We start from the raw sequence: 26,466 nt of genomic DNA, 5'->3' as shown, positions 1-26,466 counted from the left end.
GTGTTTTGTACGAGTCAAATGGTACTTACAGAACAAAGCCTATTTCAGAAAAGCGTAAAGTAATGAAATGAGAAAATCCCTCCATTTCAATTCAATTTCTGTCTCGGCGATAGAGGTAAGAATGATAGCGCCTTTACATACAGTATGCTTGTTTAGATCAAAGCATCAGTATTCGCTATTTGGTTCTGGTGTTTACAATATCATAAGATAAGATCATAAGACACTGTGTTACTTTTTGATGAAATCAAAGATGAGATGAGATACAGCGTGAAATCCAAAACTATCGATTTTGGGACCACCCTCGTATCTCCGTTGTCTTATCAGTTGTTGAAGAGTTCAAAAAATGTTCGTCATCATCTTGCAAAAACATAAAACAAGCAATTGACTAAAATCGACTGCCTAAGAAATTAAAAAAAAATACAAATACAATTCATACAAGTTAAAGCGTGCTCAACATTTGAATTCTGGTGATGGCGACCGTCGGATGCAGTTTTGATATTATTGATGGTATTTGCAAGAAATACGAATCAACTACTCTTTTGGGAGACTTATTATATTATATTACTTTTCACGTTCGAGAATGTTTAATCGTCATAACACGAGGAACTGGTCGGCAGAAAACCACCATTTAATTTTTGGAAGGGCCCAAAAAGAAGCCTTGGCGTTGGGGTATCGTGTTTTATTTTGAGACAACGAATAGCCCTACCGAATTTACAACACATAGGTACCTAAACATTCTCGAGAAAGTTATTCCAGGATTACGCGAAGATATTACCATAGTATATTATCCATACATATCAAGATGGTGCCTCAAGTCATTACTCTGGACTTTTAAGATTTTAAGATAGACGATAAAGTATATAAAATACGATACGAGGTAAGAAATATATGCGATTTGAATAACTGTTTTAGGTATAATATTATGTTAATATTCCTTAGATATAATTTTATATACACATTATATACATAAAAATACAACTATGTGTGTGTGTGTGCTTCATAATTAACAAAAGGTTAGAGCAAGTAAAAAACAAACTACGCCCCTGGAGGAAAAAATCCCATATGAACGTTTTTGGAAACTCTTCAATAACTTAAAAGACAACACCCTGTATCTGAAAAACCAAGAGGGCCATGCTAATTTTGTTGACGGCATCTTTAATTTTACAGAAAATTAGAAAAATGTGTTGTAAACCGCAACTGTCTATCTTACAAGCGCAAGCGCAATGCAAGCCCTTCTTGAAACTTTACGATTCCTTATGAATGAGCTCCGGTAAACAAAGCATGATGACCGGGTCTTCTCTCATTGCCCACAGCTCTGATGAAGTTGTCGCGACCGGTGAAGTTTTCCAAAAGCACCCGCGTACGGGCAGTTTGTTTGCCATCCACGAGGATGACTCACAATCAGACAGATTTCTGCGTCGCCACCGGTTGGGGCAGAGATTTGGAAGACGGCCAGCTGGCCGGAAGATTGCTCGAAGCGAGAGTCCCGGTTCACGACAACGCCATCTGCAAGAAGAAATACGGACATTCAGTGAACATCCGGTCAGGGCACTTGTGTGCTGGCCATTTGGACGGGTCCAGCGGAACGTGCGTGGTAAGCGACCATTTACAAGAACTAGTTGAAGTTCAAAAATCCCTTCATTTGAAATATACACTAAGGTACCTAAATTGCTTCATTCATTAGTCATTCCTTTTAAATAAAAGATCAAAATATAAACCTAAGCATGACAGCATCATATTTTTCATAAGTTAAGGTTTTCAAATGACGAATCTCGTTTATAAAAATCGGATTTTTGTTTTTACAGACAAAACTATTATGAACGAAGTTTTGAATATATTTATAATATTTCTATGGGAAAGCAAATAATAGGAACGCTGAAGTCAGCATTTTCTGCGAAGTGTTTTATGGTCTATCTTCTATCTTATAAATCATATCTCCCGAATATTGTTGTTTCATTGTAGTAGAACTTTTCAACTTCTCTTATAATATAGATACAGCTTTATAGCTTTTTTAACAAACAGTCTTTCATCTGTGACAACTTTTGTGTATCAGAGCATCATATTTTTCATAAGTTAAGGTTTTCAAATGACGAATCTCGTTTATAAAAATCGGATTTTTGTTTTTACAGACAAAACTATAATGAACGAAGTTTTGAATATATTTATAATATTTCTATGGGAAAGCAAATAATAGGAACGCTGAAGTCAGCATTTTCTGCGAAGTGTTTTATGGTCTATCTTCTATCTTATAAATCATATCTCCCGAATATTGTTGTTTCATTGTAGTAGAACTTTTCAACTTATCTTATAATATAGATACAGCTTTATAGCTTTTTTAACAAACAGTCTTTCATCTGTGACAACTTTTGTGTATCAGAGCATCATATTTTTCATAAGTTAAGGTTTTCAAATGACGAATCTCATTTATAAAAATCGGCTTTTTGTTTTTACAGACAAAACTATTATGAACGAAGTTTTGAATATATTTATAATATTTCTATGGGAAAGCAAATAATAGGAACGCTGAAGTCAGCATTTTCTGCGAAGTGTTTTATCGTCTATCTTCTATCTTATAAATCATATCTCCCGAATATTGTTTGTTTCATTGTTGTAGAACACCTCAAATTCTCTTATAATATAGATACAGCTTTATAGCTTTTTTAACAAACAGTCTTTCATCTGTGACAACTTTTGTATATCAGAACATCATATTTTTCATAAGTTAAGGTTTTCAAATGACGAATCTCATTTATAAAAATCGGCTTTTTGTTTTTACAGACAAAACTTTTATGAACGCAGTTTTGAATATATTTATAAATTTCTATGGGAAAGCAAATAATAGAAACGCTGAAGTTACCATTTTCTGCGAAGTGTTTTATCGTCTATCTTCTATCTTATAAATCATATCTCCCGAATATTGTTGTTTCATTGTAGTAGAACTTTTCAACTTCTCTTATAATATAGATACAGCTTTATAGCTTTTTTAACAAACAGTCATTCATCTGTGACAACTTTTGTGTATCAGAGCATCATATTTTTCATAAGTTAAGGTTTTCGAATGACGAATCTCGTTTATAAAAATCGGATTTTTGTTTTAACAGACAAAACTATTATGAACGAAGTTTTGAATATATTTATAAATTTCTATGGGAAAGCAAATAATAGGAACGCTAAAGTTAGCATTTTCTGCGAAGTGTTTTATCATCTATCTTCTATCTTATAAATCATATCTCCCGAATATTGTTGTTTCATTGTAGTAGAACTTTTCAACTTCTCTTATAATATAGATACAGCTTTATAGCTTTTTTAACAAACAGTCTCTCATCTGTGACAACTTTTGTGTATCAGAGCATCATATTTTTCATAAGTTAAGGTTTTCAAATGACGAATCTCATTTATAAAAATCGGCTTTTTGTTTTTACAGACAAAACCATTATGAACGAAGTTTTGGATATATTTATAAATTTCTATGGGAAAGCAAATAATAGGAACGCTGAAGTCAGCATTTTCTGCGAAGTGTTTTATCGTCGATCTTCTATCTTATAAATCATATCTCCCGAATATTGTTTGTTTCATTGTTGTAGAACAACTCAACTTCTCTTATAATATAGATACAGCTTTATAGCTTTTTTAACAAACAGTCTTTCATCTGTGAAAACTTTTGTGTATCAGAGCATCATATTTTTCATAAGTTAAGGTTTTCAAATGACGAATCTCGTTTATAAAAATCGGATTTTTGTTTTTACAGACAAAACAATTATGAACGAAGTTTTGAATATATTTATAATATTTCTATGGGAAAGCAAATAATAGGAACGCTGAAGTCAGCATTTTCTGCGAAGTATTTTATCGTCTATCTTCTATCTTATAAATCATATCTCCCGAATATTGTTTGTTTCATTGTTGTAGAACAACTCAAATTCTCTTATAATATAGATACAGCTTTATAGCTTTTTTAACAAACAGTCTTTCATCTGTGACAACTTTTGTGTATCAGAGCATCATATTTTTCATAAGTTAAGGTTTTCAAATGACGAATCTCGTAAAAATCGGCTTTTTGTTTTTACAGACAAAACTATTATGAACGAAGTTTTGAATATATTTATAAATTTCTATGGGAAAGCAAATAATAGGAACGCTGAAGTCAGCATTTTCTGCGAAGTGTTTTATGGTCTATCTTCTATCTTATAAATCATATCTCCCGAATATTGTTTGCTTCATTGTTGTAGAACAACTCAACTTCTCTTGTAATATAGATACAGCTTTATAGCTTTTTTAATAAACCGTTTTTCATTTGTGACAACGATTGAAATAGTATGCTCCAGAATAGTCTGGCCATTTTTTATAATAGATGTGCTTAAATTTCCTTAAGTTTTTTTTGGCTGGTGATATTTTGTTTGCATCGCAAGTCTTTGCCTGTTGTTTTAAACACAGCTTTAATAAATACATAAATGGAAAAGTAAGTATTTTATTTCTTTAAAACCTCGCCGGCATGATTTTCTGTAATGTTGAAAACAAGAATTGTAATTGTAATGTAATTGTAGATGAGGGAATTTTTATATTATTCGCTTTCGGATTATACAGGGTATATTGACGTTAACTTTGGAATTTTAACTGGAACATCGAATATAATATAGCGTTTTTGGATTTAGTGCTTCATCTGACTGATCTATTTTAGATTCCCACAGTTCATGAAATATTTGAGGTTATGTGGCTTGTTATCGAAAAATTATAATATTAAGAAAATCTAGCAAGGTTAGGCTATCTAGTAGTTATATTTGCAAACGTATATACACCCAATACTTAAGTTTAATGAAGATCAATTTTTTTTCTATTTCATTAAATATTGCTATTATATTAATATTAGTATTATCTAAGACAAGAAATATAACAATATCGTAAAGTTGCACAAATATTTTCATTAAGAATAATTCAAGGAAACATTTTATTTTACATTTAGAAAAATTTAAATGACGAATATGCAAAAAGTGCATAAATTAGAAAAAAAAGACGTCCGGTATAATTCTTGACTCGAAAGTCACGAAAATTCATTAAATTAAAAATATTACTAGTTAGCCTAATATCTACTTTGCGGACTCTTCTTCATAAACTGCTTTTTCAATACATAACCTCAAATAAATAAGAATATAATAAATGAAAGTTAGTGCTTTTGCCGCCAAATCCACAAGCCCCATAAAATATATAATTGCCTAATACAAATAACAACAACAAAGAAGATTAAAAAGGTGTACTAATATTATAATTTGACATTTGATAAAGACACGGTGTTGTCGAAACAATTGTCATGTCATAATATATAATTTTAGTTCTTATTTATTTTGATAAATGGATTTTCATCAAATAAAAGCCACCTCAGTTCAATTTTTATAATTTAGAGGCTAAATGCACACTATAATAAAATATATTTAGCAGTGCAACTTCATTAAAAGTTTTTCTTAAGTTATACAGCATGTCCGTATTTTGAAATATTTATTTTATTAAAAAACTCAGCTTAGAAGGGCGAAGACTATGCTGTTTGCTATAAATTTCGAGTGCAATTGCAGTGTACCATCAACAAAGTCCAATGAATTCGATCTAAACAGCTTTAGCAGTTAGTAATGGAGATTGTTGTCTTTTAATTCCTCGTAGGAGAATAATTTGTTCTTGTTTCTTGATTAATTTATCTAAAGACATAGTCTTACTGAAATTATTTGCATATTACATTACACTTCTGAAAAAACCTTCCAAAAATGGGTCACCATAATTGATATATTTGGAAATTCTAAATTTTTCAGTTTTTTTGACATTTTTGGGCACATATTTCTATAAATACATCATTTAAGGAATTTAGAGAAATATTTTAAACTTTATTTTTAAATTTTTGTGTTTACAAAATCAGCTGAATACCAAAATACTGACTTATTTTTGATTTATAAATAATAAGCAAAAATATTCACGTTTCAATACAGGGCGTTTGAAATATCGTTTTGCGCCCCGCTTAAAGCCGTACATAGATGTACCGTTTGAGTTTGATAATTTTTTTTGTTGCATCGATTTCTCAAAAACGTACTAAAACCTAATGTTTCCTATTACATCAACCTAAAGTCATGGCTAACTGCGACAAATTTTGTCAAATATCGAGAAGGACTATTAGGGATATCTCTAACAAAATAGTGTCAACGGATTCTTATTCAGGTTGATGTAATAAGAAAAATAAGGTATGGTTTGGTTCTAAGTACTCCTGAATAAGAATTCAATGACAATTTATTTAAAAAAAATCCGTAATTGTACTTCTCTTTTCTCTCTGTTTTGTTAAATACTCTGAGTTGGCCATGACTTTAAGTTGAAACAACAAATAAAACAAGCTTTTAGTGCATTTTACAGAGACCTATCCATTAAAAAACTATCAAAATCGAACCACAAACAAAGATTTTACAATTGTGTACAGTTCTTAAGTGGGACACCCTGTATAATAGCATGATGAGTTATTATTTGGTAAGACAACACAGTAAGATGCAATATGGCCGTAGGTGTAAATGCTTTCCTTATATTTTCACTGCTAAAAATAGTTACAATAACTCACAACTGGTTAATTCAATTATTTGCTCCCAAAATACCAGCACAAATATATACAACCTCTTAAGACAAAGAAAACACTCCCTATTACCACCTGCCACCCCTTAATAAAATTTGGACTAAGCTCACTGTCACATCTTCTGTGACCGCACGTACGCTCTTGTTTTGTGTGTTGCCTATCGTCAACCTATTGAATTCCCCAGCCCATCTGCGTCATCAGAATCGGTATAACCGATCTCGCTTGGTTTTAGGGTGATTCCGGAGGTCCGTTGCAATGCGCCATGGAAGACGGACGCTGGATTTTGGCCGGCATCACGTCGTTCGGCTCCGGGTGCGCAAAGCCGGGCTTTCCCGACGTGTACACGCGGCTTTCTTATTACCTGCCGTGGATCAAGTCTAAAATCCGATCGCGCAAGAAAACTTAACACCCTCCCGTCTCCTGTGATGCTATACCCTTCGCGTTAGTTATTTATTTTGTGTATAAAGAAAAAACAAAATTCCGTCGAATTTTTTATTTCAATACAAATACCTAAGTAATACAAAATATCGCAAAAAACCAAGCTGTCGCATAAATAACTATGGCAAACTTTCGGCCGAAAAGGAATACCGTTTACTATATTACTATATTTACAGGGAAAACTAAAAATAACAGTTAAAAATAAATCAGTCTCTATTTACAACAAAAAAAAAAAAAAACTAAAATTACCCACAGTGTGAAAAACGAGTCCCTACTATTTGCTATCGATTCGCCATTTTGTGTCGAAGTCGGCCGAGGGCTAAGCCGCAGGGAAATTAACAGCGATTTAATCCTCGACCAGCACCTACTGACTTTCCCAATGTGATACTCACTGTGCTGCTCACTGGGTAAACTCGAAAAACCTTAGCTTCGTTTAAAAATTTAAAATTCCTAAAAGAAACCCAAACCTGGCGATTTCCGATACGTTATGTCAAAAATTTGTATCACTCTTTGGTAGTCGGCTTAAAAAAAAGAAAAATAAACCGGATCTCGTTTTTCCCGGTACATTTCGCAAGTGAATTTCACTACAATACAAATTTACCGACCCCCGTGTCCCGCCCCCACATCACATATCCACTGTCCTCGTCAGCTCTCGTGCAAAAGGCTATGTACCCTGGAAAATCCTGCTTCGCCTCTGAACCGCTATTTCAAACTCAACCGTTTCTCCATTTTGTGCAAGTACTCGTTGGGTATGGATATCAGCGGTATGGCGGTATACTCCGAGTTCAAGCTGATACCTGCTGGTATGCTCATTCGTGCTTTAAACACCACATAAGCTGCTGTGCCCGATATCATCGCCAACCCGCCAAGCACCAACACGTACTTGAGGATCACCAGAACAATGGGAACCACCGTGCAGATCAGCGTCAAAAGAAACACCACCAGAGATGGCAGTTCCGTAGTGGTGACCTCGATCCAGAACAGCGGGATGTTCAGGTCGTTGAACACGCGCGTCCTCGAGTTGTACTTCGTCTGGCCGATGTCCAAGTTTATCTGGATGCGCAGGTGACCGTCGAGCGGCACACCCAGGTCCGGTTGGATGGAACAGACGCTACCGTGGGCTCCCACGTCCGGTTTCAGACCGTTAACGGTATCCAAGAGTCGCGGCTCCGCGTTCAGGAAGTGAGGCTGGGATAGGGCTATGGGTATTCCGTAGTAACACGGAGCGATGCTCTGAATGCCCTTGACGCACTTGCCCTTGTAGCAGAAGCATTCGTTCTCGGGTATAACGTCGAACATATCGTCTGCGAGCTTGTACTCGAACGCCCTGAAGCCCTGGTTGGTGGTCTTGTCTTTGATGAACTCGAGTGGGACCGGCCTGCAAAACGCCTTCCTGAACAAGGTGACCCTACGGTTGGGCCTCAGGTCTCTGGGGAATATGGTGCCGTCGTACGCTCCCTCCACCAAGTGGCATTTCTTCACTTGTCCCGATGTACCATTCAAATTCTTGTAGCCCCAGTCTAAAAGACCGGGCGAGTCGTTCCATTCCACCACGTGATACTGCGACAGGCGTTCCTCTTCTGTCAGGTAGTGGTCAGTAGCCGAGTGATACTTGGAGGGGTCTTTCACAATCGTCACGCGGTTATTGTTGTCCCTGCTCAACAACTGTAATCAAAATTACCTTCAATTTCATAAGAGTTATAGGTGCAAAGACGTAACTCACACGCTCGAGAAGACCGAACCTCTTGAAGTCGATCCACGAGGGTAGATACTGGTGAGCGTAGTCGATCAGCTTATCCTCGTAGCCCCACAGATATTGGTCTATCGTCAAGTCTATGATGGGTTTGGAACCTATAGACCTGGCGAAGGTGGAAAACGCGAGGTTGGTGAAAAAAGAGGCCTCGTTGAGGTAAGACTGCAAGCCCTGCAACCAAAAACCCGGTAAAATGTTGCGCGAAGTAGGAGACTCGTGCGCACCAGTAGGGGGATATTGGGGGTGATGAGCTTGTCGGTCTTGGGGTCGCCCACCGATCGCTCGTGGTCGAGCACCACTTCGCGGTGCGGCTTGTAGGTGACGGTGCCCCTATCTTCGTCGAACGTTGCGTTGTTGTTGGTGAGAATTTCCCTGCGAATTAGAATTAGAATTATTATACAGGGTGTTCGGAAACTTGGAGGAATGATTCGAAGTGGTAGTATACTATAGGTTTTCAAAATCCATTTTTTTAAGTGTTTTTTACCTAGGACATTTCTTTTACTTTTTTGGTTATTTATTTAGACTAACATTGCAAAATAGAACAGATTGTATTAAGCAAAATCACAAATTCTCAAAAATTGTTACTCCTGTTTTAAGTCGATAAGTGTTATCGTTTGGCCACGAGTCGATTTTTTATTCTCGGCTCCAATTTTACCTGTAAATGTAATTTGACCTAATCATTGTCACAATCCGTTAATAATTAGTTTCTATTAAAAGAGCTTATTATCCAACTGCTACTGTGATGACCCATCAGGAATATTCAAATACGATATGCGTTTTTGCTACGGAAGAGCAAATGAAACTGCAGACCAAGCACGATTGACACGTTCCATTTGTTAAGATATTAATCAATATACACTATATAGTCATTTTATTCACTGACGGGGCTATATTGAGTCGCGATGGCGTTGTGAATTTTCTTTAAATGTATGGGCAGGAGATAACCTTCTAGAACCTCATTTTTTTATCGGATCGCTTAATGGGGAAATGTATTTGCAATTTCTCTAAGAGGAACTATCACCTTTGCTGGAAAAGATACCCTTGCAGTGGAGACAAAACATATGGCTAATGCAAGATGGCGCTCGACCCCATTTGACATTGGCTGTACGGAGGTATTTAAATCGTGCATTTGAACATCGGTGGATAGGTCGGCGTGGACTTCTCGCCTAGCCGCCTCGCTCACCAGACCTTAATCCGATGGACTTTTTTTTGGGGGGGGGCACTTAAAGTCTTTAGTGTATGAAACACCTATTACCTCTTTTAAGGCTCGACAGCATTTTTTAAAATGTATAAAGAAATTTTTAGAAATTAACGCTGGGCATTTTGAAAATGAGCGTCTTATACTGTTTAATTCCTGACTTATGCATATAATCTGTTCTATTTTACAATATCAGTCAAAAAAAATAAACGCAAGGAAAATAAAAAAAATGTTCTAGGTAAAGTGCCCTCTAATGACATATAAGGTTGTTCGGAAAGTCATTTCGTTTTTTCCCGTCAGAGGACTTAATTACGTTTTTTCGAAACCAACTTCACACTTAAGCCGCATAACCATTATATGTCTTGAGAGCTGATATTGCAAGGCTTGTGTGTGAAAAAGTTCTATTAATTCTACGCAGTAGTTTTTGGTTGGTGCCCTTTTAAATATGGAGAGCAATAAGCAGCATTTTCGTCATATTTTACTTTTTTACTTCAGAAAAGGTAAAAATGCTGTCCAAGCGAGAAAAAAATTGACGGATGTGTATGGAGAAGGCGTGTTAACAGTACGCCAGTGCCAGAACTGGTTTGCAAAATTTCGATCCGGCAATTTTGATGTCGAAGATGCACCACGGTCTGGAAGGCCGGTCGAAGCTGACAAAGATGCGATAAAGGCATTAGTTGATGCAAATCGGCGAATAACCACACGAGAGATCGGTGAGAGATTAAATTTGTCGAATTCGACTGTTTATGGTCATTTGAAAGGCATGGGCTTAACCTCGAAGCTCGATGTGTGGGTGCCCCATGTCCTTACGGAGCGAAATTTGTGTCGTCGCGTTGACGTGTGTGATTTGCTCCTCAAACGTCAAGAAAATGATCCATTTTTGAAGCGGATTATTACTGGGGACGAAAAATGGGTTGTATACAACAATGTTAAACGCAAGAGGTCATGGAGCAGAAAAGATGAACCGGCTCAAAGCGTGTCAAAAGCCAACATTCACCAAAAAAAGGTGATGCTCTCCGTTTGGTGGGATGTCAAAGGAATCGTTTTTTTTGAGCTTTTGCGGGACAATACAACGATTAATTCAGAAGTCTATTGTCATCAACTGGACAAATTGAATGATCCACTTAAAGAGAAGAGGCCCGAATTAATCAACAGGAAGGGTGTAGTGTTCCACCAGGATAATGCGAGACCTCACACAAGTTTGGTCACTCGCCAAAAACTTTTACAGCTTGAATGGGACGTACCGCAACATCCACCATATTCTCCAGATCTGGCGCCTTCCGACTACTATTTGTTCCGGTCCCTGCAAAATTTTTTGGATGGCAAAACCTTTACCTCAAATGAAGATGTCAAAAACCACCTGAACCAGTTTTTTGCCAGCAAGGACCAAAACTTTTATGAGAGGGGAATTATGTTACTGCCAGAAAGATGGCAAAAGGTATTGGACCAGAATGGCCAATATATAATTTAATAAAATATTTATTCATTATACGAAAACTGTCTTTCATGTTCCCCAAAAAAAACGAAATGACTTTCCGAACAACCCAATATTTCTGAAACACGTTTGTAACGATACCTTTTGAATTTTGACTCGGAAAATATTGCGATTTCGCATTTGTGTTTCTTTTCTCTGTGTTGCGGGTGTGGCAACTTACTTGTAGACGTAAGGTCCGATCTGAGTGAGGTTCATTTTCTCGTCTCCCTTGAGAAATTCTTCCGAGTTGGTCACGTTGAAGATGTATATTTTGAGTAGGACTTCGTAGGGAGGCTGAGACCAGAGACTGTAGAATATGCTGCCTTCGGATAAATTCAACACCTACGGTACGATCGCGGTTAATATTTCGTAGAACGCCATTGTGCTTGCCCGAATACGCACCAATCGTATAATCATTTCCAACGGATCGTGAAAGAACATTAGGGTGGAGGTGCAGACCATCAGGATTCCGACGGCCGCAACCGAGAGCATTCCTGCAAAAAATAAATTCGTTGATATGGTACCTTTAGTGTGAGATGCAACGTCCCAAATCTCTTGGCTATATATTGTAGTCCGCGAATTGAATTAGTAAAGTCGATTAACGCTCACCTCAGGTAATTTTTTTTACCCTTGATGCAAATTTGTGTTTTGCAATTCTCGTTGAACTATTATACCTATTAAGCTATTTAAGCGGTGTAAACAAACGCAGAGGCCAAATGCGATGTAAACGTGGCGACCTTAGAAAGCCAACACCCATGGGGAAACGGAAAAACTATTCGCTCCTCAACACTGCTAAGTAAAATCTCTCATGGCGCGGCGGAATAGGTTGATAAACGTCAAAGGTTTGAATCGGCGACGACCCTTTTGACGAGTAATTCGAAAAGTTTTTTAATTTCATCGTAATGGAACGCGGATTTCCTTGCCGTATTCGGGTTTGTTATTTTTACGAGTCTATTTCTTGAAAAGTTGCGCGTATTCTCGTATATAGTGCCAACACAACTTTAATTAGCCAAACTTCCAAATGCGACAGGTTTAAAAGTTTCACCTTAGTTATTTTTAATATTGTATAATAAACTTTATCCATTAAGAGTGGCAACGACAAGAGGAAAAACAAATAGTTCCTTGCTTTCAACATCGAGTTGTTGGTCGATTTCGAGTTTGCAAAAATTTCTATAAAAATGATATTTTAATATTCCTATTCAGAACTAAATTTTAAATTATTTTAAATAATTGCATTACCGCGTACATAACTATTGGGTAGACGGCCATAGAAACAAGTTTAGCTGGATATATAATAAAAAATTGTTTGTTCAACTACCTACAGATTCAAGTTACTTGAATAAATTACTGCAAAAACTTGAAATAAAAAAGGGGGATAGATAACATTACGGACAAAAGACTAAAGTCATCAGGGGAGCAAATATTTACAACTTGAGTATTTATGACTATGACTATGGGTAGAATTATTATGGCAAGTATCAAACAGCGGCTTAATATATATAAAACAATGGTTTTACTTCAACACAATGCTTCTAATCATAATAAAAGCTATATATAAAAGTTTTAGTTTAATTTAGTAATTGAATTTTACTCATAAAAATTCACAAGCTCAACTGCAATACTTATTTTACCAAAAATTAAATATTTGGCAAAACTGAAACAACTTGCACTTGAAACCCAGGCTTCATCGCATTCACAAACTCGTTAACATACTAAAAAATTCAGAAATGCTCTGTGTATCCTTGGGTGCATTAGTTTGTAAGCACTTACGGCTCACTAGATCAAACCTGGAACTATTAGTGCAAATACCTTTTACTAGAATGCGAAGCATTCGAAACTAATTAAATAACTAGAAATATAAAAAAATAACTATAACCCAATCATAAATAAAAAAGATTAAAAAAATAAATCCAACTGAAACCATTATTAACTATTAACAGAATTGTACAATATTATTAAGTTATTATCACAACTAATACAACTAGTACTAGTTAGTTTTACTGTTTTCCAATCCCAGAAGAAAGTCCTGAGGTGTATATATACATATTATAACTTACAAAAAATCGGAGATTTTCGCTACTATAATACATGTGACAAAGACTGTTCCTCTATAAAAAATAATCTAGAGTTTTCGAAAAAAATATTTAACGAACACCGGTGTTAGAAAGCAATAGTAATATAAAGAATTTTAAATGCAAACTAAAATTTTTTCTCCCGCAACACGGTTTTAATAATTTAAAGGAAAATTTTAATTATTAATGTTTGTTATTACTGTACTGTTGCTCTCTGTCACATTTTTTTGTTATATTAATTTTGAATGTAGTTTTCTGCCTCATATTGTGTACCTAATTGTAACCTACTTGACGAAATCCATAATACACTGATTGTATTCTAAATACATTATTATTAATATTAGAGAGAGAGAGAGAGAGAGAGAGAGGGAGGGAGGGAGGGAGGGAGAGAGAGAGAGAGGGAAGGTGGGAGGGGGAGGGAGGGGAGAGGGGGGAGGGAGGGGGCAGTGGGGTGGAGGGGAGAGGGAGGGAGGGAGCGAGGGAGAGAGGGAGATGGAGAGAGAGAGAGAGAGAGAGAGAGAGAGAGATGTATTATTGGATATGTCATATAAACAACGGATTAAACACAATTTTATAATGTTATGTTGTTTATTTAACTTTTGAAATTGATCATTAAGCAGTTTATTTAAAGAAAAAGACTGTAATTGGAAGAAAAACCATCCAAGGATACAGCGTTTAAGAGGATATAAGGTATAAGCAGGATACAGCAGGTTCTAACCTTCAATTTTGTTTTGTTTTTACTGATGAGACATGGATATTTGAAAATAGTACAATTGATCGTGGCAAGATATTAATATAAAAACTGTAAAAACCAAAGTTCATACGAACGATATGTAAAATTTCTGGGGGAAACTTAAATTATAAATGTTACTTTACTTACCGAATAGTCCACTAGATTTTAATTGTAGCTTATAGCAAATTATCTAATATATTGCATATTAGTTTTTGAGTACATTGTCGCAAAACAACACGAATACATTGAACTGACAAACTGCAAAAATCAAACCGTGCGGTAAAATTTCCGAAAACGTCCGATTGCTTCCAAATCCGTGCGGTAAAATCCCGGAAATGTCCGAAGTGGCTCGGATCCGTGGGGAACGAAACTGACGCGGTAAAGTGCCGCTTGCCGGACTCTAGATCGGTGTGTAATTAGGCATTTTACAGACGGGAGTAGAAAAAGACATTTGTAATAATATTATATATGTAATCTTCAGATGATATCAATAATCCTTGTAGAGATTGAAATTTTTGAACTTTGAGTTAATTACGGGTAAGGATATTTTTTCCTTTTTCTTGTTTTGTGGCCAATAACGACGATATGAAAAGTGGAAACTTACAGACCAAACAATGACGACATCGTCAGAGTAAACCGATTAGCGCAACCAGCTTGTCTAAAAGAGACATTCGGTTAGCAATTAACTTGTAGTTATCATTAGGCTCCGTGTTTCCCGATCTGTGGTAACTTTTCGTGAATATATTTTTTTTCCTAGCCTTGGGCGAACTCTGGACGAAAAATGTCAACGCTCTTCCGTATTTTTCCATAATTCCTGCCACTGAAAATTTCAACGGCGCAGAGAAAATAAACAAATAAATTACAGTTTTATGATCGTTTTATCATCGTTTTATGTGTCGTCGTTAAAAATTTTTTGACGGAACAACGGCTATTTTTCAATGCTCTTATCGTCCCGTGCCGCAATTAAATATTAATAATTCGTTTATTCACACGTCGATAAGAACGGGAACGCTCTTCTCTCTGCGCGGACGTAAAAGGCCGACCGTTAAAGATCTAATTGAAAGTGTAACCCACGGCCTTGTCCCTAAATAGCCGCAACATAACGTAAAGGAATCCGCGAATAGTCTGGCCGAGCGATTTTAAAATCTAAAACAAAAGGTCACCGAAAAAAAAATCCGTCCGAATCCGCCAGATTTTGCACGTACTCCTAAGGTTTTCAATCAAAAAATTGAATTCGATTATGGTTAACTTTACTTTGAATCGGCGAGTTAAACCGCAAGCTTTTATTTTCTAATGAACAGTTTAAATGTCATCGGCCGATACTGCGACTGATACATAATGTAACGATTTATTGCAGATTAATTAATAAAGGTCATCCCATTCCTCGATTATCAAGATCCCACATTTTTTCTTCTTCTTTAATGGTGGACGGTTTCGCCAAAATCCTTTCATTTCCACTTCCGTGAGTTCCATTCCTTGCTAACGTAGCTGCATATCATCTTTCCGGCCTCCTGGTGGTTTTCCTGCCATTTTTGTTTCGGAATGAACAGAATTATAGATTTTCTTTGGCCATTTCATTTTCTAGCACGGTTTGATGTGGTATGCGATCCAAAATGGAGTTTTATTTGCTCGTATCTTCCGTTTTGGTAATATCCACGTTTCTGATCCATTGACTTGTATATTATTGGTTTGGCTCAAATTATTTGCACTACTTTTAGCGTTTTCGGAGAACGTCACTCCTTAATATTCAAACTGGTTGCAGTGTTTTATGGTTTCTCCACCTCTCATATCTAGATCACTCTTTGTATTGATAACTAGGTCATAGCCGTTAGCGTATAATTGTTTACCGCTATGAAAACTCGATCGTCAGCAGACAAGAGAGTGTACTGCATCTGATCTGCTATTAGCAAATCTGACATCTTTTTTTTCAATTAAGTTCTTTACAACAAAAACTCCAACTATACAAGAACAACCCGGAATACACTCCCTTGTTTGAAGATATGATATAAATTATCTTTAAGTTGAGTTGGACCTGTGACATCATAACTGAACAATTCTGACAGAGGGAAGTGTCCAAGTATAGTAAAATCATAATTATACAGAGTACGCTGATGAATACCTGACATCATATAATAGGTTTTTCAAAAGGTACTTTGATTAACACAGAACATTTTGAATAAAGAATCCATGACCTAATTTAAGAGCTCACTTCATTTTAATATGGCGAAATAATGAAATCAAATTTCTTGATATAAAAAAATCTTAACCAACTATTCTGTAGCCTCCGTAATCTCGTCTGATTTTGATATTGAGAATGGTAGGGCAGTACACATTACAATAAAACAGAAGAGTTGTTGTTAGTTGATCTTGGTTTTGGATTAGTTAAGTACCGGAATTTTTGCTCCGGTTTAAAAAAAAAAGAATGTTTGTGGGAATCCACTATAGGTAATAATTCTTTCTTTATTGGGTTAACCTCAAAAGCAAAATTTTTTCTGACAAGCCGTGTTCTTTTCTCAAGAGTGTTGGTGTTTCTTCTGTGTTTGGAGGGGACTCAAATATCAATGAACTTCCTTTCTTATCACTTACTATTTCTATACAACAGTATAACAAACTATATGCCACACCTAACACTTAAGACAATTAATTACACAAACTAATCATAGACAAAAGGCAAAATATGTGAAAACAAATTAATGGAGTTGGTGTTTGTTCCCAACATTGTTATCTTCAAAGTTAGGTAAGTCAATTTTGCGATAGAAAGAAAATCCTTACTAATCATTCAGACTTCTAAAATATTGATAGCGTTGGTTAGATTATTTTGCGACGCTGCAGCACCAACATTAACGTATGTTAATTCGAACATCTTTGCTTGAAAAAGTACGACCACGAAAGTTGTTAACTAGCACTTACGAATCGCCCGGGAGTCCGAGACATCGTTTAATATGGCAATTAATTACTGTCATCGCCGTAATTCATGCAACTCGTAGTCGTTATTCTTCAGCAGCCGTCGCGTTCAAGACTTGTTACGTGCGTCATAGCGACCCGTTTTCCAACGCCAACTTCGAGAGATGCGACGTTAATTACCCAGCAGCGTGCAATTAAAATGGCAGATAAGCTTTGTGACACTTGGAGCGTACGGGAGAACCCAAAAACTTCCTTGTAAATGGCTTCATTTTTTATCTACCCACTTGGTAGTATCAGTTTTTCAATACCTTGATCTGTTTTTATAATACTTTTTGGTTGGAAATGTTGAAATAATTAAATTGCGCAGTTTTTCCAAATTTCAATCATTCTGCGCCATTTAGAAACAAATTAATCGGAACAATAAGAGAACAAAACGTTACTCTGTAATATGAGAATGGAAAAACGTACGGCGGCAATAAAAGTGAGGGTGGTGAGGGCTGAAGTTTTAATGGTCGGCGGAAAACCTTGTTAAACTTTTCGAAATTTGAGAGGGTGGCGGTAGTAAAAAACGTGGTAATTTAGGCACGAAATCAGTCTCAATTATTATCGCGCACTTCCCAGATCGATGCATAGTGCAAGCTGAATGCCATACCAAACAAATCCACTAAATTAGATACTTTTCAGACGGTTGCTTCTAGGAGAGTGTTGCTGGTCTATTCTTCGTTTTGTATAGGGCCTTTGAGCCCATCCATCATCTATTTGTCAATTTGCTAAAATAATACCTGAGGCATAGACAGCAGGTAGTGTGCATCACTTAAAATGACTCACAATATTTTTCCAAAATAATAGGGACCAAACAGCTAGTACCTCAGGGCTAAATATCAGGTCATATTCTCTTCAACAGAGAGCAAACAGAGAGCAATCAAAACTAACGATGATATCTTACTGTGTAAGCTTATCCTATTAGGTTCTTGCTTTTAATATTTAAATATTTATTTGTTAAATTACTTATAAATTGTAAATGTTTAATTAAGCCGGGCCAAGTGATCCAGCGGAGACATTTCTTTGTCATTTAATATGGTTTTGTTGGAAAGAAAGGATATTATTATTATTATTATTATTATTATTATTATTATTAAGTAAGGTTGCTTTAAAATCATTGGAAAATCAGCAGCTGAGCTCTGCTGAACGCCTCGATTCACTTTATTTTCTTGTCTTGTTTATCTGTCTTTGCTTTGTCATGACTTGCATATCTTCTTCTTCTTGGCTATCGTCATCGCTATTTTAACATTCAAAGCTGCGGCCTTAAATAGGTGACATTAAACCATTTTCTCAGATTTCTGAGCCAGGATATTACTCGCCTTCCAACAGAACCTTCTCCTAAAATTTTCCCCTTGGTTATAAGTTATATCATATTTACGACCTCTCATCATATCGCAGCTTTTTCTTTTCCTTGATCACATGCTTTGTGGGCGGTATTCCCAACATTCTACGGTAGGCCTACATGTGGAAAGCTTCTGGTCCTCGCTCGCAGTATGCGTTGAGAGATCAAGCTTCTACACCATATAAAATGACTGAGAAAACATAGCATTTGAGCGTCCGTGTTCTCAGGTCCAAGCTCAGATCACGACTACTGAGCAGTTTTTTGATCTTCATGAAGCAGTCGACACTCGCGCCTTGGTAGTCATACCGTTTGACCCTTTCCAGCTTTTCACTAATCACATACGACTCTACATTGAGCGCCTCAGTTTTGGTGAAAATATTATACTTGGTCTTCTTAACGTTGAGTATCAGACCATATTCTCGACTAACTGTGACGACATTATTCAACATATTTTGTAGATCTTGATTGTTCAGTGGATTTTCGTTAACTCTTATTCAACCGGCAACATTTCCGAGAGCTTTGGTGAAGATTTCCTCCGAGTAGATGTTGAAAAGAAGGGCTGAAAGAACACACCCTAGTCTGGCCCCTCGCTTGATTTCCACTGTTTGAACTGGACGCGCACAGACTCACTTTAGTTTAGTTACAGTTAGAGGACCAGGAGTTTTCCCGTCTTTGGTCTCATTGTGTTTGATTCGTGCAGCCTCTACAGATTTTCCGTTTAAGTGCATTTCTCTTTTATCCACTCCTCTTTGCAATGCACTTGCATTTGATGTCTTTTGTATTTCTATATATATCTGCCTGTCTGTATTTTTCACGATTTTCTTTCCTCCTCAGTTATCCAATCCTTTCGATGTGTTTTTCTTTCAGGCTTCAGATGTGTCTTACAAGGTTCTATAATAGCTGTTTTTAGATTTGATTTGTCGAACGGGTCGTTTTGCTTATATCCTGATAAACTCTCGCTTTCACGTTGTTGTTTTTTTTTCTTTCCTGAATATTGGAATATTGGAAACACAGCTATAATTATTTTAGTCTTTGGCTTATTTGGAATAACCGTTTTGTTTTTTTTTCCTGTAAGTGAGCACTTTATTTTTGGGTTTTGTAAGTCTTTCTTTAGTTTATTTTTTTAGTTAGTTTCTTTGTTTGGTTTATCTTGTCTTTTTTGTTATTGGCTTTATTGTAATTTTTATACGGTCTTGAACCGTGAATATATAAATAAATAAATATAAAATTGTACCCGGACGATAAGCCGTAAATTTGAGTTAATTAAAATCTGCGGTTGGATTTTCCCAGCCTCTCGAAATAAAAATAAGGGCGCAATGGTACTCGCTTTTTACACCTTGATTATAATCACCATCTCCGATTTAAAATTGGCGAGGCAGGATAACTCTTTAAACCAGTTCGCGTTAACGACGCGGTTTTGTTTCATTTTCTTTACGGGACTTCCCGGCCAAAAAGAAGAAGGACAACGTGCGAGAAGGTCGGCGCGAGATGCAGCGTCGTCCGTCGGCGGGATGCCTTGGGCGGGCCGCGTGAAAAAATAATGAAAAATTATGGACCCCGCTCAAGGAAATCCGATTGATCTTGGTCAAGGTGCGTGAGTATGAAAGATGGATGCCCGAAACCGATGCGACTTTGCCTTCTTCGTATAACGCTTGTTTTGCTCCAGTTTAAGACGTATTACGTCGCGTCAAGACCAAGGACGGAACGCGGTAGGTCGTGGAAAAACAAAAGCGTCCCGCGCTTTAAGTTTTCCCGCCAGCGATAATTGCCAGTCATCGCGCTAAGAGCGTTATTTGTTGCCTTGTTTCCTTTCTCTATTTTTTTTATATTCCAGAAATTCCAGGTAGTAGGAAGAAGACAAAATTATACTAATATAAATAATATGGACAAAACCGATACACATAAAAAGAAATGTCAGGCAGAGGGACACAATATCGTCCGAACTTTTTAACAAATATCTCGACGATGTTTTCCAAAAACTAGTCTGGGAAGAAAAGGGTATAATAATATGTGGACAGTACAAAACATACTTAAATTAGAAGAACTGAGTATAAACTACACCAAAACTAAAATCACACAGATTAAAACATCAAAAAGTATATATACGTATACGTATATCTGGGACAATTTGTGAATAAATAAAAGTGCATACTCCATTTATCTCCATTGATATAGTCAAACATGGACAAAATAGCGAAATTACAACGAATTCATCAAAAAAGGAAGGAATACAGGGAAACATCAAACAAGGCGACAGATAGAGAAGAGTCGAAAAGGCTGGAGAAGATTATGTCCAGAGATGGGTAGAACAGAGCTAAATAGATAGATATACCGTTAGTTTTTAATGTTGTAGTAACCCCACAAATAAGCGAAGCGTTTTTTGAAGTTTAAAAAGTAAATTTATTCCTATTTCAGACATCCCATGAAAATTCAACAAAAAATCTGTAGTGAATATTGACCTCTTTATCCATTCTTTCTGTGATTTTTATTTTTTTTTAGTAGTAACGAAGCATATTAAGTATTATCCCTTTTTTAAGCATTGGAAAATTGGAGTCGAACAGTTAAGCCAATTGGTGAGGTAGCAGGTTAAACTTCGTAGTTAAATTATTTCAAACTAGAGTTTTCTTGGTGTTTTAACTGGTCCCTTTTTGATTAATTTATCAAATTGCGTTATAATTCTTCGGAAATTGTTCACACGTTCCATATACCGTGTGATTTTAAACAGTGCATATCGATTATGTCGAAAGCCAAATCATGGGATATTACGTGCATGTGTTGAACGTTCCGACTTTATGTTCGTATCGTTTGCGTAGATATTGTAAAACAGCCAATACCAAAGGTTTAAGACAATTAACCAATGACAATGGGAACAATTATGTTGTACCGGCAAGTTTTTAAACGTAACGATGCTAAATTTACAGGTTTTGCGTAAATGGTTTTTGTAACAGCGTCACATCGCCTGTTGTCCGATCGCCATTTTTTTTCATCAAATTAGACGTCCATTTTTGCTTAAAATATATTGTCTTTGTGTTCGATTTCGGTAAACAAATATGGTAGAATGCTTTCACAAAAAACAGCTAATTTTGAAAGAATTATTAATTAGTTAATTAGGTCAAATTTCGAGAAATAGAAATATAGTAAGGGTTGGTAAGTATATGAAAATAGAAATAGCTAGCCCGAAATAACCAAAAAATTGTTCTTTTCATTCTTGGAACGGTTTAATTGCCCTTACTGAAATTTCGGCCACAAAAAAGTGCTCACGAAATTTAAGTTCAGTGAATATACGGTGTAGTTGATCACCAATCAAAATTGCGAGGACGGGAATTGAGGTGCAGAATGATATGATTAAAAGATGTAGGCAGCATAATTGCCTAGCAAGCATAATTTCGACCGACGGAACAATCAAAGAAAAAGATAGAATAAGTAACAAAAGCTCACTGCTTTGGTGTTGGCAACTTACTAGAAGTCTGGAGGAAAAAATAGAGGCTTCAGAAATGGACTACCTGAGAAAATCCTGCTAGATATATAAAACAGAGCATATACGAAATGAAAATAGACGACAGAAAAGTGCTAGCAGTGAGATTGTCAAGAAAACTACACACAGATTAGAGAAAGACGAGGGATACAATCAGAAGAAGGGGCTGAACTATATAGCTCCTAGAGACGTAGAAGCCCTGCCTATGCCGATAAGATATCAATTTATGAAGCAACTATGAAAACAATGTTGAGGCAAGCGCATACGCGAGATTTAAAATCTCGTAATTTGGAAAAAAAAAATTGAGAGTGAGTACTTTGAACGTCACCCTTTTTATATCAATGTAATTATGTCAGTTTACTATTTCGATAGCATTTGTAGCTCATTTTGAATTTATTAGAGCCAGGATTTATTGCAGACCAAAAAGGCACATAAAATGAGTTTTGAAGACATTTCATTCATTTTCTGGAAGGTTTTTGGTAACACCCTTTCCAAATATATTTTTGAGTTCGGTATATGTATAAACCGAGAGCTATTGGGTTAAATAAAGGACGATTTACGAAACAAAAAAGAAAAAAAAACCCATTTATGCTTTTGTTATACATTTATACATATTTATTTTACATTATTTAACGAGAGACTTCGGTTTTCTAGTACGTCGAGTACGGCGAAGCGTCGAGACTGGCGGATTTACTTAAAATTCAGGCCGCCAAACCGAAGCCTAGGTTAAAAACCGAAAAAAAGTGGACGTTCCTTCCGAATTCGTACCGTCGATGTCCTCGTCGCGAGAAGAAATATGTTTACAAACATTTGATCGGGAGCTCACGGACGACGGTTTCAATGCAAACTACAGTTAAACGTTCGACCGATCGCCGATGACTTCTAATAAAAAATACACGACTATAGAGTAACATAAATTATTCATCTCGTAACGATTAATCTGGTTATTTTAATTTACTGAGCCGCGTTTAGAGAACAAACTGGAACATTCGATAGTCGTCGCAAAATGCATCGCATATTTATAATAACAATTAACTTCAATGAAAAAGCACCTCAGTACTGACTTGTATGAGATGATCTTCCGCTTAAACCGAAATTACATCTAGTAATGAATTCTAATGAATTTCCTACGAGATATTGATTAATTAATAATTATCAATTAATTATTAATTATTAATTAATATTGATTAAAAGAATCTACAGCAGAATAAACAGCAGTTTTTCATTTGCGACTCATATTTTACCCAAAGTAGAGGTTACAGAAATGGAGCTCCTACGTTTCCTGACCCTGGAATTTTTCCAACCGGGTAAACGGCTTTCGAAAAATCAATTTTTTTCTGAAACTCTGCAGGACTTCATCTCATCTATATTGAGCGCGGGGAATATCGATTTCCATATAGATTTTTTCCAATATCTCGAGCAGCCTATGTTTAAATGTGGGTGTGGACTTCACACAATTGTTATTTTTCTTAATATAGGACGGAATATCCTGAACGCCTTGTACCTGAAATATAGTCTTCTAGTGAGAGTCATTTACCATTTTTGAGAAAAAAAAATTCTCGAACCCTTAATGTGGTTTCTAAATTTTTAAAAATATTTCCTAACCCACAGTTTCACGAGCTGCCGTTAGAGAACTGTAGGTGTTTCAAATTTGAAGTCGATAGCTTTAAATTTATATTAAAACCGCGAAACAATACTATACTATACTATACTATACTATACTATATATACTATACTATAGCTTAAAGTATTCGGAACTTATTCATATTTATATGAAGCCCCTCAGGAAACAGAGAACAGACAAAAAATTAAAATTTCTTTTTTTTTCGACGTTGATTGCTTCTGTACGTACCCTTTCTAAAACTTCGATTTTATCGATTTTGCAAAAGTAACTAGAATTCAGATGGTTTCCATTAAGGACATGGATTATGTAGTAATTTAAATTAAAAATAATACACATTTTGTATATACACAAAATAATCAAAAAAAAAAATCTCCCTAAATCTCTTAAGTACTGCGGGATAACATATCATAAATTTATCCTGCCGCATATTGCAGGAAGTGACGTTAACGAATATTGAAAGGAATTGCTACATACTTTATATAAAAGACAAAGTCCAGCCTACATATTATAAAAATTTTAAACACAAACATTACTTTAAATTTTATTTCAGACATTTTTACCTTTTGTGTTTCTTTTTTTTTTCTCATACTTCTTTTACTTTTTGTTCTTTATGCATTTATATTTATTGAGATGTTTATTGCTTCGAAGCTTATAGATAGAATAAATTTTTTGAGATGTTTTTAGCAAAGCAAGATTTCGTACCTCATTTTCCCCATTGGCACTTAAATTAAAGACCCGCATAACATTTTTGAAACTTTTTACAAAACAGCATAGTTATAATCTTTTAGAATTTATCTGCGGGCAATGAACGAGTGAAAATTTTAATAAATAAGATCGTCGTTCGTCAACTGGTCAATATTTGGTGAAGAGTGTGTCGGCTTTATTTGTTTTTATTTTTCTTCTCGACGCGGGATAAATTTAAAAATGAAATTGGCACAGGAACAATCGGATCTGACAACCCAAACGGGTGGGCGTTTTTATAGCCCTCACATTCGAGGCGAAATAAAACTTGTGAACGTGCGAAACGGCAGTGGAAAAAACCGGGCAAGACGAGCTCGCAGCATCGGTGGAGGGTTCAACAATATATCGAACAAACTTTAAGGTCAACGTTTAGAAACGTTTATTTACACTTTCGCGTTGAGCTAGTATTGAAAAAAAAAATGACAACTAGTACTCTACTGAGACAAAGACAAATGGAAATGAGTAAAAAAAAAACAAATTATATACATTTTAGTAACTTTTAGTTTATAACATTGAAGGAGAGATAATTGGTCACAATAACACACAAACTTCATTTCAGTTGTTTACTTAAAATATGTCTATAATTGTATAAAACTTTCATGGACGCAAAGGTTTTTTGAAATAATTTGCTGTCTAAGATAGCTCCTACCCCAAAATTCTTACGCAGACACCGTGAAAAATTTGAAAATCAATAAGCAAAATAGGCGAATGCTGAGTTTATTTGAGAATATTCGAAAGGATTGCGTTAGATTCGGTCGAGTTTGTGTGTCAAAATTATTTTTGCCAAAAATCGGCCCGAGGCTCCAATTTTAAAAATGAGAAAGCGCAATTTTTATTTGTACAGCGCGTCATCAAAAAGCGCGGTTGTTTGCGAAGAGATAAAAATTAAGAGATGGGCTTTTAACTTCCCGTTTTATCGCGGAGTTGATAATCAGAATTTTATTGGGAAGTTTGTCAACATTACGATATCGTGTACACTAACCAAAACATCAGCTCCTTTGCTTTCAAAGAAAAAACATCACCATGTTTTCTGAATTCGGACTCCGATCCTTCTAAAGCAGAGAGCAAATATTTTCTGCACGGGTATTACGACGGACCGTAATTTTACATGTGGCCTAAAACAGTCGGGATTTCCCAAAGATCTTTTTGCAAATTTGACAGTGCTGTTATCTAATTTACCGCTAACTCGACGATAATCATCAATTCCGAGCACTTAAATATTATTTTTGTCAACAAAAATGTATACCACAAGCTTCCTTGAAAATTTTATTTTAAACTCCCTCGCGTCTTGTTTTCGAAGAAAAAATAAAACCTGTTTATACAAATTTTTTCAATGGCAGACTGCGATTTGAAGAGCTGATATTTCGGAATTTAAATAATACTCTGTGGATACGCCCCTCATACGCTTGTGATAACTTCAGTTAGTGAAACATACTTTTCTAAATGATGGTCTAGGAAAATGAATAAAACAAAAAAGAGACGCCGTTTTCCCGGAAAATAAAGAGTTTTTCCGAAAGAGACAAGAAAATTTAAACCAATACAAAATTATCCCCATCAGTGTATAATTTACTTTATTAATTTTATCTCGGTCAATAGAAAAGAGAAAATACGCGTCATTGAGTATAGAAAAAGAAAAAAAGAATTGGAAAAATCCTTTAAAAACTGTAAATAGCTAAAGCAAGGATAACAATAATATAGAATAACATAAACATTATTTTTTATTCCGTTTATCGAGTATCGCCTAATCACTTTTAAAGATCGTTTATTTTAGATTATTCTAAATCTTACAAGCGCCCCTTAACCCAACAATTTTTAGTTCAAAATAAAATCGACCGCAAATTCGGGCACGAGGGTTCGTCGCGTGCGCGATCGTCGCTGTCTCCGGCGAAAATCGCGCTCAGCGTTCGGAAACTCACCCCTGCTCAATCCGTATCTGAGTTCCATGCCGGGTTAGTCCACAACAAACACCGAACCGCAAAAACGATCGCCACGCAGAGCGTTTTTTTTTTTGTTTTTTACTCGAAACTTCTTCGCGCCACCCGATTCGAAGTCAAAATGTTTATCAAAAAGTGTCC

The 26,466-nt window shown here is 35.8% G+C and overlaps 2 protein-coding genes across 3 annotated transcripts in view; one reads left to right on the top strand and one right to left on the bottom strand.

The window, feature by feature from the left end:
• Positions 1 to 7,075, top strand: part of LOC132702129 (trypsin-1) — a 21,089-nt gene extending 14,014 nt beyond the window's left edge. The window contains exons 5-6 of one of the 2 annotated variants that reach the window (XM_060670574.1): positions 1,314 to 1,594; positions 6,828 to 7,075. In XM_060670574.1, the coding sequence (XP_060526557.1) occupies positions 1,314 to 1,594; positions 6,828 to 7,001 (455 nt within the window). In that variant the 3' untranslated portion in view covers positions 7,002 to 7,075. Of the gene's footprint in view, positions 1 to 1,313; positions 1,595 to 3,424; positions 3,546 to 6,827 lie in introns of those variants that run through there. The other variant, XM_060670575.1, reaches the window with a different exon arrangement.
• LOC132702127 (lysosome membrane protein 2-like) lies at positions 7,074 to 26,466 on the bottom strand. The gene is made up of 6 exons (XM_060670573.1): positions 26,308 to 26,466; positions 11,861 to 11,952; positions 11,640 to 11,800; positions 9,011 to 9,158; positions 8,757 to 8,957; positions 7,074 to 8,698 (listed from the first exon to the last, which is right to left on the bottom strand). Exons 1-6 carry the CDS (start codon positions 26,333 to 26,335, stop codon positions 7,736 to 7,738), a joined length of 1,593 nt encoding a protein of 530 aa, XP_060526556.1. The 5' UTR covers positions 26,336 to 26,466; the 3' UTR covers positions 7,074 to 7,735.

Source organism: Cylas formicarius, unplaced genomic scaffold (assembly GCF_029955315.1).
Source record: "Cylas formicarius isolate icCylForm1 unplaced genomic scaffold, icCylForm1.1 PGA_scaffold_5__7_contigs__length_24384050, whole genome shotgun sequence".
Taxonomy (NCBI): Eukaryota; Metazoa; Arthropoda; class Insecta; order Coleoptera; family Brentidae; genus Cylas; species Cylas formicarius.
This window is presented reverse-complemented; position numbering and strand designations above follow the sequence as displayed.

Bases quoted from the DNA above. Each gene is read 5' to 3' on its own strand.
- LOC132702127 (XM_060670573.1), bottom strand. From the start codon at position 26,335: ATGGAACTCAGATACGGATTGAGCAGGG. The intron at 9,159-11,639 runs GTAAGTTGCCAC...TCTAATTCGCAG, and splicing joins ATCGGACCTTACGTCTACAA to GGAAATTCTCACCAACAACA. The intron at 8,958-9,010 runs GTGCGCACGAGT...TTTTGGTTGCAG, and splicing joins CCCCCAATATCCCCCTACTG to GGCTTGCAGTCTTACCTCAA.